Below are 16,545 nucleotides of genomic sequence, written 5' to 3'. Positions count from 1 at the left end.
TGGGAAGGGAGGAGGCTCGCGGTGCACCCCCTGTATCCTTGTGTGCTTCTGATCTGGAAGAGGATACGAAGGGAAACGCCTCTGCAAAGGGCCGTGCCGGGGTTTCCGTTTTTTGTCCAAACTTTTCTGTGATACGATCTGACGTTACGCGTTGAGTGGGCCGGCGCGCAGCGCTCGGCTTCCTCAGGCACAGGGCGTTCCGGCTGGAGAGACACAGGAGGAGGGGAGGGGACGGGCTGCGTTTGAGGGGCGGAGGGCCAGGCTGTCGAGGGGCTGTGCTGCCGGTGTGTCTGCTGGGTGTGTGCTCACCACGCGTCAGGTCTGGTGTGCGGCAGGGGAGGTGATAGAGGGTAATCTGGGAGGAGAGAAGTGACTTTAGTGGTAACCTGAGAACTGAAATTGGCCAAAGTTCAAACATTTAACTGGAAGTTTATTTTCTTGCACAAAATACTGGAATAGTTCATGACATGCTGGGATATGAAGTTTACATGTGCCGTGTGCTGTTTTTTTTTCTTACATCATGGCAAGATCTTGACAGCTGTGGACCATGTTCCTGGGCAGTTTTGTGCCCAAACGCAGCTATACATACATGCAGGATGAAGTTGTGTTTTTCCGTGATGTCTCTGATAAGGTGTTTGTAATGCATCTAGTATCAGATTATTCCATATTTAAGTTAACATTGATGGGCTGCAGACCTCTATCTGTAGAAGCTTTAAAAGGGTGTGAAACTGCTGGTTTGCATTACAAGCAACAAACTCTGTGCAGACAGAATTAATGTGCGTGCCTCTGCTATTTCAGGACAAAGAGCAAAGAGAAATTTAGGGGGAATGTCAAATCAGAAGGATCAAGGGGAGGAAATGGATAAAGGCTCTGTATCAGAAGGCATACGGTAGATCCTTATGTAGACTTTTGAGGGAAAAAGTACGAGTGTAAAGGAAAGGTGAAATAAGTTGAATTTGGAGAGGTTTGAGCAAGTCAGTTCTGTAATATGTCCTAAAGTTGAGTGTTCTGTGCAGATAGGGAGATTGCTAAATTGGTTTATACTGATGTGGATTCCTTGGTTTACCAGTTTGAGAATGTTGTGAGAGTTCTTTTGATCTGCCCATGTCAGTCTGATGTAAGAAAACTAATTCCTTATCTATTGTCTGTGTATGGACATACATATGCTTATTTGTAGACATTCTGACTTTCACATGCATTGATATTTAGGAAGAACAAAGATTGTCATAAGTTACCATCATCATCTTGAGATTTTCTTTTCTATTCCAGTAGATGTATTTATATGTGTGTGTTGGAGTTGTTGAAAAATCTGCATGAAAAAATTATCTCTAGTCCAATAGAAGTATTGCTGTAAGCAAAATAATTTTTCATAAGTTGTTAATGGCACATTCCAGTCTTCGTTCTGTGTTCTGCTTTGTTTCTGATTTGACTGTTCAAGTTGTGCTACTGTAGAATAATTAGACTAGTTAGTGGGTAGCTGAACTCTTACACTAGAAGAAAATGAGGGAGCAGCCATTCATAAAACACACAAATGTAACTCTCCAAAATATTTTTAGCAGGGACTCTACAAGTTGATGAGAACTTCCTTCTACGCAACTGAGGTGAAGAACTTCACCATGGGTCAACACATTTCAAACCACACACAAACTGTAATTAACAAGTTGCCAGAAAAAGTAGCAAAGCATGCCTCTCTGGTTCAAGAAAGTGGTTTCCTAACGTATGAAGAGTTTCTTGGAAGAGTAGCTGAACTTAATGATGTGTAAGCCTTGCTTTGTTTCCTTCTTTTTTCCATGTTTTACAGAGGCCCTGTATGCAATATATTCTCCTGTGCTGGCTAACCCAGAACTGGTCATCTGGTTTTGAAATGTTTCTTTTAGTTCTTAAAGTTTCTATAATGGTTGTAATTACACTTCAAAACCAAAGCCATTTCTCCTCATTAAATTCCCTTTTTTCCAATGTTCTTCTTCCAGCATTACTTCTCTCCTAGAAGTTCACAAAAGGCAGATGTTTAGCAGTAACTTTTTGTTAGTGTTATCCGTTTCCCTTACTCTTCCCCCCGTACCAACCATCTAAAGATTCAACGCTGCTTCCTCTCTGCCCATCACTTGTGGTAGGAAGTAGCAATACAAGTCCTATAAAGACACTAGAGCTACACTAGGAGGGTAGCACCTGAGGCAGATTTGTTTGCGACCACCTCTCCTGCCTCTGGGGACTTGCATTGCTGTTCCTCACTAAGAATGAGACGTGCCTTACTATCTGAAACGAGTGACCAAGATAATCACAAACAAAAGACTGCATAAGTAACATTTTTTTGTAGCCTGCCTTTTGTTTGACTGATAGATTGATGGTAAAAAGAAATGATCAAAAAAGCAGAGTTGTCATTTGCACTCAATATTTATGGTATAAGATGATACGAAGTGGAAATGTACGTGCTGAAAAGGGCCTTGGCAGTGTGTGGCTTTTGGTAGTGTTTGATGTTTAACTGTAATGTGAGCTTGTATTCAGTTTTGAAATTGTCTTGTACAGTGTCGTACTTTTATGAATGACCTTTAAGAGCAGATAGCTGTCTTCTGGGTAGACACACAAATAGATTCTGAATAACATTATTTTATGTTTTGCCTGAAAATCTAAGCCTATCTCAGTATAATTAACTCAAAAATATAATTTTTTTTTTTTTTACAGTGTTTACTTCAGCCTGAAAGTAACGTAGCTTGTTCTGATTCTTATGGAATAGACCTTTTTGTCTGTGTTCCATTAAAAAAAAAAAAAAAATTAAACCCCAAAAATCTCTGGGTTACCTGAAGCTTTCACCTGACTGCTTCATTATTAATATATACTAACAAAAATAGACCTCATCTGCATGTGTTGGTACTTCCATGCTTTTTTTAACGTACACGGTAAGGTAATAGCCTTTTTAGATTGGACCACAAGATGGTATATAAACAGTGAAAGTAGATATAAATCAAAAAGTCTATAAAGGATGCTTGCTGATGCTGGATCAAAAGACTTGCAGATCATTTTCTGAAATTTACTGTACAATTTAAAGTGAACTGTGTTTTATATTTAATGACATGCAAAGAAGGTCATTACTCTTTAATTTCAAGTCTCTGGACAGTATTGATAAAATCTCTTTAAGGATAAAGAGCACATGGGTGAACCATAAATAATATCACAGTGACTGAGGTTGCTGATCTTTGCACATCTAGCACATGATGTAAAACTGATGTTTCTTTCTTTCAGTACTGCAAAATTGGCTTCTGGACAAGACAAACATCTGTTATTTGAAGTGCAGCCTGGTTCTGATTCTTCTGCTTTCTGGAAGGTGGTCGTTCGGATAATATGCACTAAAGTAAGATTGTTGAAAATTTTAATTTGGTTGTGGTTTTGTGTACAGATATTTGAGGACTATCACTTTTACTGGTAAAATCCAACACCTGCTACATATATTTTGAGTATACATTTCGACATAGATGATGTATTCAAGGATACCACTTGAGATGAATTAAGTTTCTGCAAAAGGCACGTTAAGAAAAACATTTTCATAACTAAGTTTAAAGAAATGGCACTTCCACTGGAGCACTTACAGCTCATTGGTTATGAATTCAGATGATCTGCGAGGTCAACTCATGGTAATCAAATAGTAAAGCAAACTGGGAACTATATGGTTTTGTAGTAGTAGAAGTTAGTCAGCAATTCCAGCCATTATTAGGTGAGCCAGTGTAGCTGTGTATATTCTGATTCCTTAGCAAACCAATCTCAAAGTGAAATGTTTAACCTAGTTTGAAGACCATGACAAAACTTACTAAGTTTGCTCTTTCTAATGAGGAGATTTTTTTTTTCCTTCTGTATCCTATCAAGTAACATCCTTAAACGATCGCCAGTGTAGCTGTGTATATTCTGATTCCTTAGCAAACCAATCTCAAAGTGAAATGTTTAACCTAGTTTGAAGACCATGACAAAACTTACTAAGTTTGCTCTTTCTAATGAGGAGATTTTTTTTTCCTTCTGTATCCTATCAGGTAACATCCCTAAACGATCCTGAATCCACTGAGCAATCTTAACATGCAATTTCAATCAAGCTAACTCTCAAACTTTGTTTGAAATTAAGCATTTTTAATTTTCTGTTTGCTCTTTGTTTTCATTAAGGCAGCCATCCCTGTAGGCTATTTTAAGTTCAAATATGAAATGAGCAATTATTCTGGTCTTTGTACTAAGTTTAGCCCAGTTGTTTAGGCGTTGGGTCCCTACTCACAACTTAATCCATTTGAGTAGTGATCATAATTGTCATGTCCTAAAAGTGTAGTCTTAACTGTGGTGTTCCTCACAATGAAACAGCTGTGTTTGCAGGTCTGAACTCTTCTTGAACCAGGCTGCAAGTTGCTAATGTAGTGATGGACACTGGGGAAGGTGGCAACTGCCATGAGAATTGTGGTGCATTAACATAATTTTGAGCAATGTCAAGTAAAATCTGATATGTAATTGTAAACAATTCTTATATCTTAAGATAAATAAAACAAGTGGCATCGTGGAAGCTTCCAGAATCTTGAACTTGTATCAGTTCATTCAACTTTATAAAGACATCACCAGTCAAGCAGCAGGAGTTCTTGCACAGAGTGGTACTTCTGACGAAGCTGCTGAGAGTTGGATGTCTGTGTCATCTTGTCAGGCCAGCTTGTGGATGGGAAGGTATTTTGATGTACTCTAGCTTCTGACCACTGTTACAACATAAATAAGTTGTGTGTAAAACCTGAACTACAAACAGCTAGTGATCAAAACTGCATGCTCTTAGCAGATGCAGACTTTATATGATCACAAATGTGAATAGCACACCTCTTGTGCCAAGAGAGCTGTAGTGTACTTGGGTGAAATTCTTTTGGTGCTAGCCTACTTTAGCTTTCAGAACAATTGTTTTAATGGTCTGTTCTAATATAAACACGATATATGTTGAATCTCCTGAATAAGGAAATAGAAGGAAATGGAATCAGCTGCAGCTACAAATCCAGGGGTTTTGACAGTGTTTGTTTAAACAGATTTTGTTATTGTTCCACTTAAACTTTCTCTTCCTCTTTCACATTTTGGCATGTGAAAGTTCCCATCTGTTGCCACTAGAAACTCATCAATTATAGTAATAATATAACTTGTAAGACTGGAAGAATGTGAACTGTCTCACACATGTTGACATCCTGCTTTGTTAACTAGAGGAAAAGCAAAAGACTGAGGTCAACACCTGCAATAACTTCAGCTCAAACTGAATGTAACAGCAAGAAGCTTGTCACCCTTTCCCTATGTGAAAGCATTGCTGCAAATAATTCCTTACTTTTAACTTTCTGAATTAGTTCTGAGTTCTAACTCAGTTTTAAGTGAGGTAGAGATAGGTTTTACAAGAAAAAGTAGTAAATGGTATAGTTCTCTATATCAACCAGTGAAGAGCTGGTAGCCAGGTATTTTAAAAAAAACAAGTTGCTGAGCTGGTTAACTCTCTTCAGAGAAAAAAAACCAGATGCTTATGCAAAAAAACGTAATGTGTTGTTAAAGTCAGCAAGTAGATACCAGGTTTCTTAGGTGACTTTATTTTTCAATTTTCAGACTTTGAGATGGGGGAGATGAGCATCCTTTGTATTTGTAAACTTCATCACCTGAGGTAGTATTAGTGGCAAATAACAACAAAAAGAGCATATTTTTCTAATATGCTAGTTTTGTAATTGGGTCTTATCCAAGTTTTTCAAGTCATTAAGAAAAATACAGGCTGAAGCACCTTCCAAGTATTTTACACCAAAGAAGTCTTCTGTTTGTTTTTCCCTTATAGCCTCACATTTGCCTGAATTCTTCTCACCTTCAGACATTTTTCCGTTCTGCAAGAGCTAGCAGCCACTGTCCAAAAATCGCAACTATTATCTGTTTCATTCTTCTTCTTATCTTAACTTCTTCCACTGGAATAATACCCCATTTCTTCAGAGCATCCACTTCCTATTCAGAACATTCCAAAATATCCACAAATGTTTCATGCTGTCTGATAGTGAAGAGACAAGCATTTCCTTAGTTTGTCATTATTGTATTTTACCGTTTCTTCAGAAACTTAGTCCTATGGCTAACTCTTAGGTTCCAGAAACTTTATAAATAGGGTACCTGTTTTAAGTGTAATTGCTTGCTTGTATATATGCCAGCAAATCTCAAAAACTGAAGTGTTATCAAAGGTTAGGACTCAAAGTTCCATGGGGGAGGGAAATGAAAGAGAGAAAGTCCAAAGAACATAGTGAGCTAATCAAAGGATAGTTTTTTTTGGAAATGGTTGTCCTCACTGTATGTGAATCACCATCTGTAATTCTACAAAAAAATCTCCTAGCATTCTAAAGTAATTTCTCAAAAAGAAAATTGAAAAGGAAACCTCAAGGACCTACTGAAGAATAAAACAAAAGCATGTTAATTGCTGCCCACTACTGGCTGATGTGTACTGTTAAAAAATTACTCAGTATTTGACAAGCTCCCAAGATACCTAAGCAGAAGCGGTCTGGTCAATAGTCACTAAGGTGGACTGTCTCTCTTGCAGCACCATTCTTTCTAGAATGCTATCTCTGTGCCCCAAGTCACAGAAGGGATTCTCAAATCAGGATTTTTGGAAAACCTAAACATTTCAGAACATTTACCTGGCTGTGTTGGAAGTGAGCCATGACTATAAAATTAGGGAACTTTATGTGTCTAGTTAGGTCAGTGAAGGCTGAGGATTCTCTGCACCTTTTCACACTTGAGAAGTCTTGATAGTGCAAATATTTGAGATCTACTGGTAGGAACTTCAGATATCTATTATTTGGAAAAAAATTAAGACAGGTAAAATTAAAATACCTTTCTCAGGGATTGATCTAATTTTTGAACTCTTTTCTTCCCCAACAAGAACACCTAGAAGCTTAACTGGACAAGCTGTGGTAACAGTCAACTTGGGAGAGAGTCCTAATTAGAAGGAATGATCATGAGGAGTGTATTACGAGCTGAAACTAGCCCTTTCAATCTAATGAGCAGTTTAGCTCTTGGCATTTTGATGGGATGTGAAATTAGAGAACATGCATTCTAGTAGTGATTCTCTCGACGTGCATGTTTTGATCTGGGATATAAGCCAGAACACAGAAATTTGACAAAGTTCATTATGAAATAGTTCAGCGTGACACTCTGAAGGAAGGCAGATTCTTCTCCTGCCTTTAAGGTAAACAGTGTTTCTGTTCTTTGGCCCAGTCATGTGATACGTAACAGATATAACTTTTCACACTTCCTTGTTGATATGAAAAAGAATTTGCATAAGCAACACCAAAAGCACCACATGACACAAAAAATAAATGCATATTCTAACTTAGTTCAGTTAATGTGCTGGTCTTTGTTGGTAGCTTGAGGCTGTCTGCTGCCAGAGGCTGGGATGGCATAACTAGTCCGTTCACAAAATTACGTGGTCCTTGCAGATAAGCGCAGGCATTCCTTTCTGTCCATCACTAATTATTATGAAAAATGTAGCAACTAGTGTGGTTACAATGGCATACCCATAAAACTTACTAGTTACTGAGAGAAAATACTATCTTCTCTTCTGCAGGGTTAAACAGTTGACAGATGAAGAGGAATGTTGCATCTGCATGGATGGGCGTGCTGATTTAATCTTGCCATGTGCTCACAGTTTCTGCCAGAAATGCATTGATAAATGGTAAAGCATATTAAAAGATATTTTTTATTTTATAGTGTGTACTGGTTATCTGACCTGGTAAAGCATATTAAAAGATATTTTTTATAGTGTGTACTGGTTATCTGACATGTTTTGGTTTGGTCTGACAGATTCCTTAGTTCCTGTATAATTTAGTGTCTGAAGATATTTGCAAGCTAATATACATCAGATACATAAGAAGCTTGAGTAAAATTAGACTGCAGCAGAAGGAGAGAAGGATTTCAGAATTTGTAAGCATCTTATAAAGAATTTCATTTTGGAAAAACGTGTCAAGGTGCTTTTCAGCATTTGTTTTGTAATTTCTTATCTGTTTTTTTATTGTTTGAAAATTAAATTCTTGCTCAAACACTAGAGAAGACAGCATATACTGATGCTGGCATGTTGTGCTTCAAAAATCTCATTGAAAGCTTCTTTTTAAGGAAAAAATCAATAGTTTATAAGACTATGCAAATAGGAAGGCAAGTTGGACTGTCTTATTGCTTATTTGTAAATAACTATCAGGGATTTTTTCCCATATATTATACTTTCACTTGAATGAATAGCATACAATTTACTAATTTAAATATATCAGACTTTCCCAGAAAAAGATTTCTTCTCAATAGTAACACCTTCAAATTTATGTATAACATGTACCTTACAATATATGTTCAGCTTCATAGTAAAGTGAACAGCTTTTCAGCTTTTGCATCTGTCTGATACACCAGTTGTTGGAAAACTGAGAGAGAAGAATTGGTTTCTGGAGGAGCATAGCTTTTCTCTGGCCGTGCAGAAGACCTACAAGGATTAGGTAGATGTTCTGGCAGTCTAGGATTAGGTTAAAGGCTTCTCAGTTAAAGGCTTTTTTTAAACTAGTTAATGCAAACTATTTTACATCTAATTCACATAATCTGTGCATAAGAGTTTGTTTTGTGGCTTTTTCAAAGCCTTCTCAAAGACGTTACTCTTAAAACACCATGCTCTCACAAGGAAAAAATACAGTAAAAGTTGCTGGATGTGAGTATAACTAGTCATCTCTCTCTTCTGCGAAAATATTTTAACATCTGTCAGCATTACAGGGCTTAGTTTAGCGACTGTGGTGGAGAGCAGATTATATTCTACTTTGGCTAATGAATCAGCTGAACTCTTAACCAAGTTGCAGTTATACCATTCTTTTTTTGGTGTTCAGTTTTTAAGGTTCATCTCTTCTTAACCTAGGCATGTAACAGAGGCTCCCAGCTCAGAAGCATAATTGTTTGAGACCCTGGTGTTAGTAGGTGGAGTGGGATGGAAGCCTGAGGGACCAGTTCTAAACTTCAGTGGGCTGAGTGACCCAGGAAAAGGGTTCATTTTTCTCTTTGTATTGGAAGCTTATGGAGACTGGTTTCTGAAGTACCTCAGTGGAATATCTAAAGAAGAATTAATTTAGACCATGTATTTCCATGTAAACTTTCCAGACAGTTAGCTAGATGCACTCTGTTTATCTGAGCAAACTTGATCATGAGGAACATGACTCCAAATTTAACAGAGCTACATTCAGAATTGTTGGCCAATCTTCCTTACAAAAAGTTTTTAAACAAACAAATATATAGGTGGTCTAGGCCAGTTAACCTGATCATTCTTGAAGTTCTCACTGGGGTGTTTGGATTGGTTTTTTGTTTGTTTGTTTGGGGACTCTCATGGCTTTTTGTGGCCAGGAAGAGACCATCAATGAAAAATGCTCATTTCTCTGGCTTCCTAACAGGAGTGATCGTCACAGAAGCTGTCCTGTCTGCCGTCGTCAAGTGACTGGGGCAAGTGATTCTTGGGTGGTCTCAGATGCACCTACAGAAGATGATGTCGCTACTTACATACTTAACATGGTGGATGAGGCGGGCCAGCCTCACAGACCCTGACACTGGCCAACAAGCTGATAATAGCAGAAGCACTCAGAGCTTTCGTTTTCACGACAACGTGTTTTTACCTCCCGCTGCTGTTCTTCCACAGTCTGTCTTTACTCTTTTGGCTGCTGTGAATCTACACTGCTCTTTTAAAACACAGGGCATGTGAGCCAGTGTATGTGTGTGCAGTCCGAATTATTAATCCGTACTTTCAGTAAACTCTTTGATCATTAGTAAAGTTTAACAACTTTACTTAACGGTTCAACTACCAGATGAAGCAATTTATAACAGCGCAACTACAACTGCTAACTGCTGCTTGAACATCACAGCATACTGCTTCAGAAGATGAGCCCTGTCAGATGGCTTGACCTCACAGTTCGTACCATAAAAGCAGTCCCTTTTGGTTTCATGGCAAATGTGAATGAAGATGATGAAGTAGGACTAGTGATTATTAATTTGAAATTTTACTGCTGAAACTTGAAAATGTCCCACTGCCTGTTCTTCAATAGTCAGTTATTGCTGCTTCTTGTATTTACAGATACTGATTTCATTCTGATCTGAGTTTTAGTATTAATTATATTAAATCTGTTTTGGAGCTCTTTACAACTCTGTAAATGTATTTGTGCACTTCCCTTTATTCTTCTAATAAGATTATCTCTTAGAATATTTTTTAAAATTATATTTAGCATAGTCCTTTTAGCTTGGAAACACTGAACAGTTTCATACACAATCCTAAAAAAGCAGTTTCTTTATAGATCAAGAACAGACAAAATTCTTTTTAAATGTGAGGCATATCTTAAAAGAATTATTTTATTTGAAGTTAAGGTGTAGTTTAGTGTGATGCTGTGGTTTTATCTGCTTCTTTTGAGTTTTTGAAGTAATGAAATCAGGGTTATAAGGTAACTAAGAGTTATAAGGCAATAGGTAAGTAAGGGTGCTGTGCTTTATATCTACAAGTGCAATATGCTTTTATGTAGCAGAGAGAAACTTCAGTAATAATGTTGCTTGCAGTGAGATGTGCATGTGACAACTTGGGAAAAGGGATATCACAACAGCGTATTTCTGTGTAGCAGAGTAAAATCTTTAAAGAGCTGAGTTTAGACACTTTAAAATAAATTGTTAGTATTCAGGAAACCCATCTTAAGCCTCTTTTGCATAAGTAATGTTACAGAAATGAACTGCTATTGTAGAGAATTAATGTGTTTTTTAAATATATATTAACAAATACTACTCTTTTAGCTTGAGGTTATTGAGTGAGAAATAGTCGAGTGTAGCATTTGAGGGAATATCAGCACAAATCTTGCTTACTGTAAGACTGTATTTTTGATTACCATACTTGTTAAAATTCGATGATGCCATAAGGCTAAGGCCTTTTATCACAGACAGGTTCTGAACTAAAAGGTGTGTGCACATGTAGATATGCGCATTTGGGTTATTTTTCTTAATTGACTACAAAATAATTTAATTACATTGGGGACCAAATCGTGGGAATTTCCCTATTATACTTCTATTTGTTATGGAATGTGCATAGCATATGGCACCCATTTGAGCTTGACTTATGGCATAGTTGTCAAATTTATCGTAGATGTTAAGACAGATAAGCAATGTACTGTTGTGTGTATAGTTTAAAAGCCAGTATGGCTTTGTGTGTAAATCTGTATTTAACTATTGAAAAATCCATTTAAGAATGTATATACCTTAGAACTATTCTTTTCCCTTTGTTAATCTTTTGGTATCAATGAGATGTTCTTCAGAAAATGTATGGACTGTTTGGTTTCATAAAGGCAGTTATTATTTGGGCTGAAAATTATTAATGGTCAGGGATTTTCCACTAAAATACTTGCAAATATTCCTAATCACACATCAGTTCGGTTTCTTTTTGCTTTTTGAGCTTGCATTAGTCCATGTTCGGAACTTTAAAATAACCTTTGAATTTTTTAAACTTTTTTATATCACTGGAAGAGAATGATCATCTAAATTAAAGCTTCAAGCTAACTTTATTTTTCAAGTACTTCAAGAATTATACCTCTGAACTGAGATTTTATAAGTTGATTTTCTGCTGAGAACTTACATGAACTTCTTGAAATGTAATTTTGTAATGATGCAAACAGGTTGTTAATTGCAGCATAATGACACTTGCAATTACAATATAAACTAATGCAAAAATTATTTAGTGAAAAAGTAAATTTGTATTCTGTACAGCTTTTTTTATTAAGTTGCTGTAATTCACACTGCTGTGATGTAGGTACTGTAATGTGTGCCTTGTAAAATATATGTACTGTATGTTATATGGGATAATAGGTACATTAACACTGAAAACCTAGTAGTTTGGTACTGGTTCGTAGTAACTAGTCTGAAGTGCTACATTTATCAAACAATTTTGGAAAAGGAGAAGGAATCACATTGGCAGGGACAATGGCAATGGGTTCCAAAAAGCTAGACTGTGAAAATGTGAATTACTAGAGATAGCTGTTGGTGAGGGGCATTAGAACAAACTACAATTTCTTGTGCTAAGTGAAGATTTCTTACAGGTTTAATGTGAATTTGTAATTTAAACATTATAGATTGTATTAATAGATAAGGACATTCCAGTATATTAAAATTTGTGTATGAGTTGTGCAATAAAGTTACTTTGGAAGAAATGTCAACATTTTTTTTTTTAGCTTAAGGAATCTCTTGGCTTTAACACCACAAAAGTCTGTAAACTGAATTTTAATCTAAATACAATCCATTGTACAGGTGATCTGGTTAAAAGTATGCCATTATGAGTCAGTGTCTCTTAAAGTGATATTAACGAGGTAGCTTAAATGCACCTCAGCAAAAAAGACTCACTCTGATTTTTTCAATTTTTCTTTTGTGAAAACAAATAAATTGGAACATTCTGCAGTGATGGAAAAAATTAAACAAACAATGTCTTAAAAGGACAGTATTGAAAAGCAGGTTTCTTTAGAGAAAGGATTTTTCTTTTTTTTTCCAGAGAAGTGTGATTTACTTTTTCCCTAAGTTATTTCATCATGTATCTGATATTTTAAAGCTTAAGAATGCTAAGGTTAGGCATATTCTTTCTTCTCAGATCTATCCTGTTTTTTAATAAGAACTGAAGTATATCATTAATGTAACTGTTTCCTCTGTCTAGTTACTTGGTTTATCTGTTTGGAGCTTTTGAAACCAAGTGAGAAATGGGAGAGGAATCCATTAACAGATCAGGAAATTAATATTGGAAAACTTACCGGTTGACAAGGCACACCAGGAGGTATGTTTTTTTGAGGAATTAATACATGTTTATATTTACAAGGTTTCAAGTTTGGAAACCATATTAATGTAATGTGCATGTTTCTTTTTTTAGTGGGAAATGGCATCTTTAACTTGCATATATTTCCTTTAAAGAGAATTCTGTATATAATACAAAGGTTTTCTAATCCATACTCATTCCAGTTCTGGAAACATATGGCAACCAGTGAGATCTCTGTGCTATAGGTTTGAACTGAACTGTTAAATTCCACCCCTGTGTAGCTGTATATGCCAAATGGTTTATTTTTAGAGGGAACATCTTAGCTATAGTTCTTTGTGCTTTGTGTCCTGATGAATCCTGGAACAGTAGCTTCAGGGAGCCGTACGTTAACCTGTCTGGCCTTAATTCTTGACACTGCATGCACACATTCTTTAATTTTGTATCCACTAAATACAGATGCTCTGTAATGGAAGTAATTGTACTGTGACTAATATTACAAGTAATGAATTATTTTGTTCTTCTGTTGTTGAACTACTCTTGAAGATAACATACCATAAGGCTTCATCCTCACCTGTTTCAAGTGGGTAAATGTAATTCTGCTTCCTTATAAGTTTGTCTTAAAAACTAGTAATTTTAAAACTGATTTTTTAATTGTCATTTCTTCAGCTGTTTGGTTTTAAGGCCCAGAATTTATCATACAGCACCATACTCTAAAGACTGATTACTCTTTTCCTGTTGCTAGTGTAGCTGAAATTAACCTGAACGGGACAGTGTTCTTTCCAGCAACACCAGCGTATGATCACCAGATAATGCATTTTGCTGCGAACTAGCCATGTTCCAATAATGTTAGGTCTGTGAGGGATCTGACACCACCTTCTGCTTTTGTATCTGAGCTGTCAGGATTTTAACTAGCAGATGATTGCTTACCTCACTAACCTGAGGTTAAAATATTAAACACTGGGCATGGGTTTTCTAGCCTGAAATTTAAAAATTATCAGTTTTGTGAACTTGGATGGAGCTCTGCCCAGTGTGAGTCTGGTAGAATGAAGAATACTGTCCAACAGGTAATATATGAGCACTGTTCTTTAGTTCAAAGTGCTATTTAAAAATATAAGGTGTTTTTATGAATTAAGCCTAAATTAGTCAGAAACCTATCCTTCTGGAAACTGACTGTGGAACAAGGTAGGAATTCAATACAGCAGTCTATGCTTCCAGGCTACTGTGGTTCCAACCCACCTTCCAAAAAGCATTTTTTATGTGAGACTGTACCCATTAGTCATGGTTAATGATTAAAGATTAACAGTGTTGGTGTCTTACTATTATATATATGCTGTTCTTTATGCTGCTTATCACTGATACTTAGTGCTTTGAGAGGTATGGAGGAGAAATACACATTCTTCAGTTACAGATTCATCTGTACCTTTGTGCTTCATGAGTGCTGCTTGCATACAGGAAAAAAAGGGTTTGTGTACAGAAAGAGACACACATTTTAATCTTCATCAAAAAGTCTTTATTACATTTCCAACCAAAGAAAGTAACTTGTGTTAAACTTTTTTTCCTTAAAAGTCATCTTGACTGTAGCAGAATGTCTGTTTATATTATTTATTTCAGTTTGTCACTTGTTGGCTTCATGTGTTCTTTCTGTCAGATAAAGCTGTTCTGTGTACTGCTTAAACTGTTTCAAGTGTGAGTGTCAGAACTGCTTTCCTGCTCCCAAATTCAGGTGTTTTGACTTGTGGTTTAATAACAAGATGAGGCTGCAGGATCAGAAAGAGGTGCTGCATGCACTACCCTGATGCCCAGTCTGGGTGAGCCAGGAACCAGGGCACGCAGAGATAGTGCGGGCAGTGCAGTACAGTTGCACTTCAGGCTTTAATGCCAGGTCTTCTGTTGGCACAAATTGGAACAGTTGGTCTTCATTAACGCTGAATTGCTTTAATTGCTAAGCTTTTAGCTCCTTCTAAATATTGCTTATTATCTTCTTTGTCTCTGCTGGGTTTTTTTTCAGGTTTCATGCTGTGGTAGTCCTTAATTTTGGTTTAGTCTTTTGTACAGCTAACAATTCATTTGCAAAGGTTTTTAGTTCTACTTAAATGTGGAGATTTAGAGCAGCTACAATTTATATTGTGAGGTATATACACACAAAAACCCTAACCATATTATTTTATAATTTTTTTATTAGGGTAATGTTTAATGCTTCCACAAGAGGCAAAAGATAAACACAATTTAACCCAGGCACAGAAAGAAAAAGCAGTTTTTACAGACATCCCTCCCCCCACCCACCTTTTTCAGACCTAGATTTTAACTAGGCAAATAGAACAGAAAGGTTTAGCCATAAGTAAGGAACAATGATATGGGAAGATAAGGTAGCTCTGGGGTGAGAAAAAAAAATTGTATTATCCAGTGGCAGAACAAATGCCTTAAGTTTGCTAAAGTAACATAACAGAATAGGAGAGCATCACTAGAAAGTGATGTTGTAAAGATCAAATAACTATAATTAACCCTTTTGGGTGAAAGTACAAACTGCTCTGCGTTAACGGATTTAAGGAAGTCTTGAATAATTTGAACCTTAACACCAATGAAAGGATGAGAAAATGGGATATTCTCCCATTCGGAAGCAACTCCCACCCCAGTCACCACCTACCATGATGTTCTTCTAGTCCCTTTCTGTTTGAGTAAAACATAAGCTGTGATGTAACCAGGTTTGGTCTCAACACTGGCGGGCAGGAAATCAGCGACTGCCCTGGGTTGCATTTTAGTCATGCGAGCAAGTGTCATTCAGATGTCAGTAACACTTGAGCACTGGATCTGCCCTCCATTACATACATTGCCTAAGGCTGCAAGGTTATTTTGAACAGCCCTGCATTAGAACAAAAGTGCAAGCTTTATAAAAGAAAAGAAGCTGAAGTTTAAGAACTGAACTTGAGAATCAATGACTTTTGCCTAATTAAAAGATGACCAAAAGAGATGTACTAGTGGAAGTGGATGTTGGTTTGTTTCCCTAAATACAACACTATTAGCTCAATTTATCCTCAAAAGCAGCACACAAGGAAGCACAGAAAGCAGAACTCGTGGTCATGGCCACTTGTATGTTACTGGTATTATTGTCAACATCCCAATTACTGTCCATTAACTGAATACTCAATCCAGTTTTTTTTTTTCTTTAGTAATAGCTACAGACATATTAGAACCTGATGTGTTTGAGGTAAGAAAAGCTGAAAACACATGAATTTGGTGTAATATTAAGAAAACTAAATAAGAAATCTAAGTGACAACGAAAGCAGCACTAATAGCAATCTTCAGGTGAAGCAAGCCAAGTACAGCAATGTTTTTTCACATGAAAATACTTACAATTTAAATTTTACAAACCAAGCATGTTGCTTATTTAGCTTGGACACAGATGCTTTTCATGTGTACATGTTATGCTGATAACAATTTATTAGTAAGTTGTACTAATGAAAACAAGACATCTGCATTTTATGCAGCTAAAATGTTTGAACCACTGTGTTCAGACTTCATCCTAAAGAAATTACACTCACCAATCCCAGTAATGCATTATATGAGCTGCTACAGTTTCTAACAATGAGGCCAACAGGCATTGCTGACTAAGAACTTTGGACGATTTTATTACCATACAGTTGAGCAGCATAGCACAGTTTCACATACGTTTTAGCTGCACAAGGAGTACAAAATCTGGCACTAGCTGAACATTGCAGACATTAGGCTAGGTCACTGAAGAGCTGAAGTCAAGTCTCCCA

At 36.6% G+C, this 16,545-nt stretch overlaps 1 protein-coding gene across 1 annotated transcript; it reads left to right on the top strand.

The window, feature by feature from the left end:
• Positions 1-1,562: 1,562 nt before the first annotated feature.
• RNF141 (ring finger protein 141) lies at positions 1,563-9,738 on the top strand. The gene is made up of 5 exons (XM_010073752.1): positions 1,563-1,759; positions 3,241-3,349; positions 4,505-4,686; positions 7,574-7,681; positions 9,420-9,738. The coding sequence occupies exons 1-5, from the start codon at positions 1,575-1,577 to the stop codon at positions 9,568-9,570; spliced, it is 735 nt and encodes a 244-aa protein (XP_010072054.1). The 5' UTR covers positions 1,563-1,574; the 3' UTR covers positions 9,571-9,738.
• The last annotated feature ends 6,807 nt before the right edge of the window (positions 9,739-16,545 follow it).

This window comes from Pterocles gutturalis, unplaced genomic scaffold (genome assembly GCF_000699245.1).
Source record: "Pterocles gutturalis isolate BGI_N339 unplaced genomic scaffold, ASM69924v1 scaffold38012, whole genome shotgun sequence".
In the NCBI taxonomy this organism is placed as follows: Eukaryota; Metazoa; Chordata; class Aves; order Pterocliformes; family Pteroclidae; genus Pterocles; species Pterocles gutturalis.
Note: the sequence above shows the minus strand (reverse complement) of the source record. Positions and strands in the feature narration are given on the sequence as shown.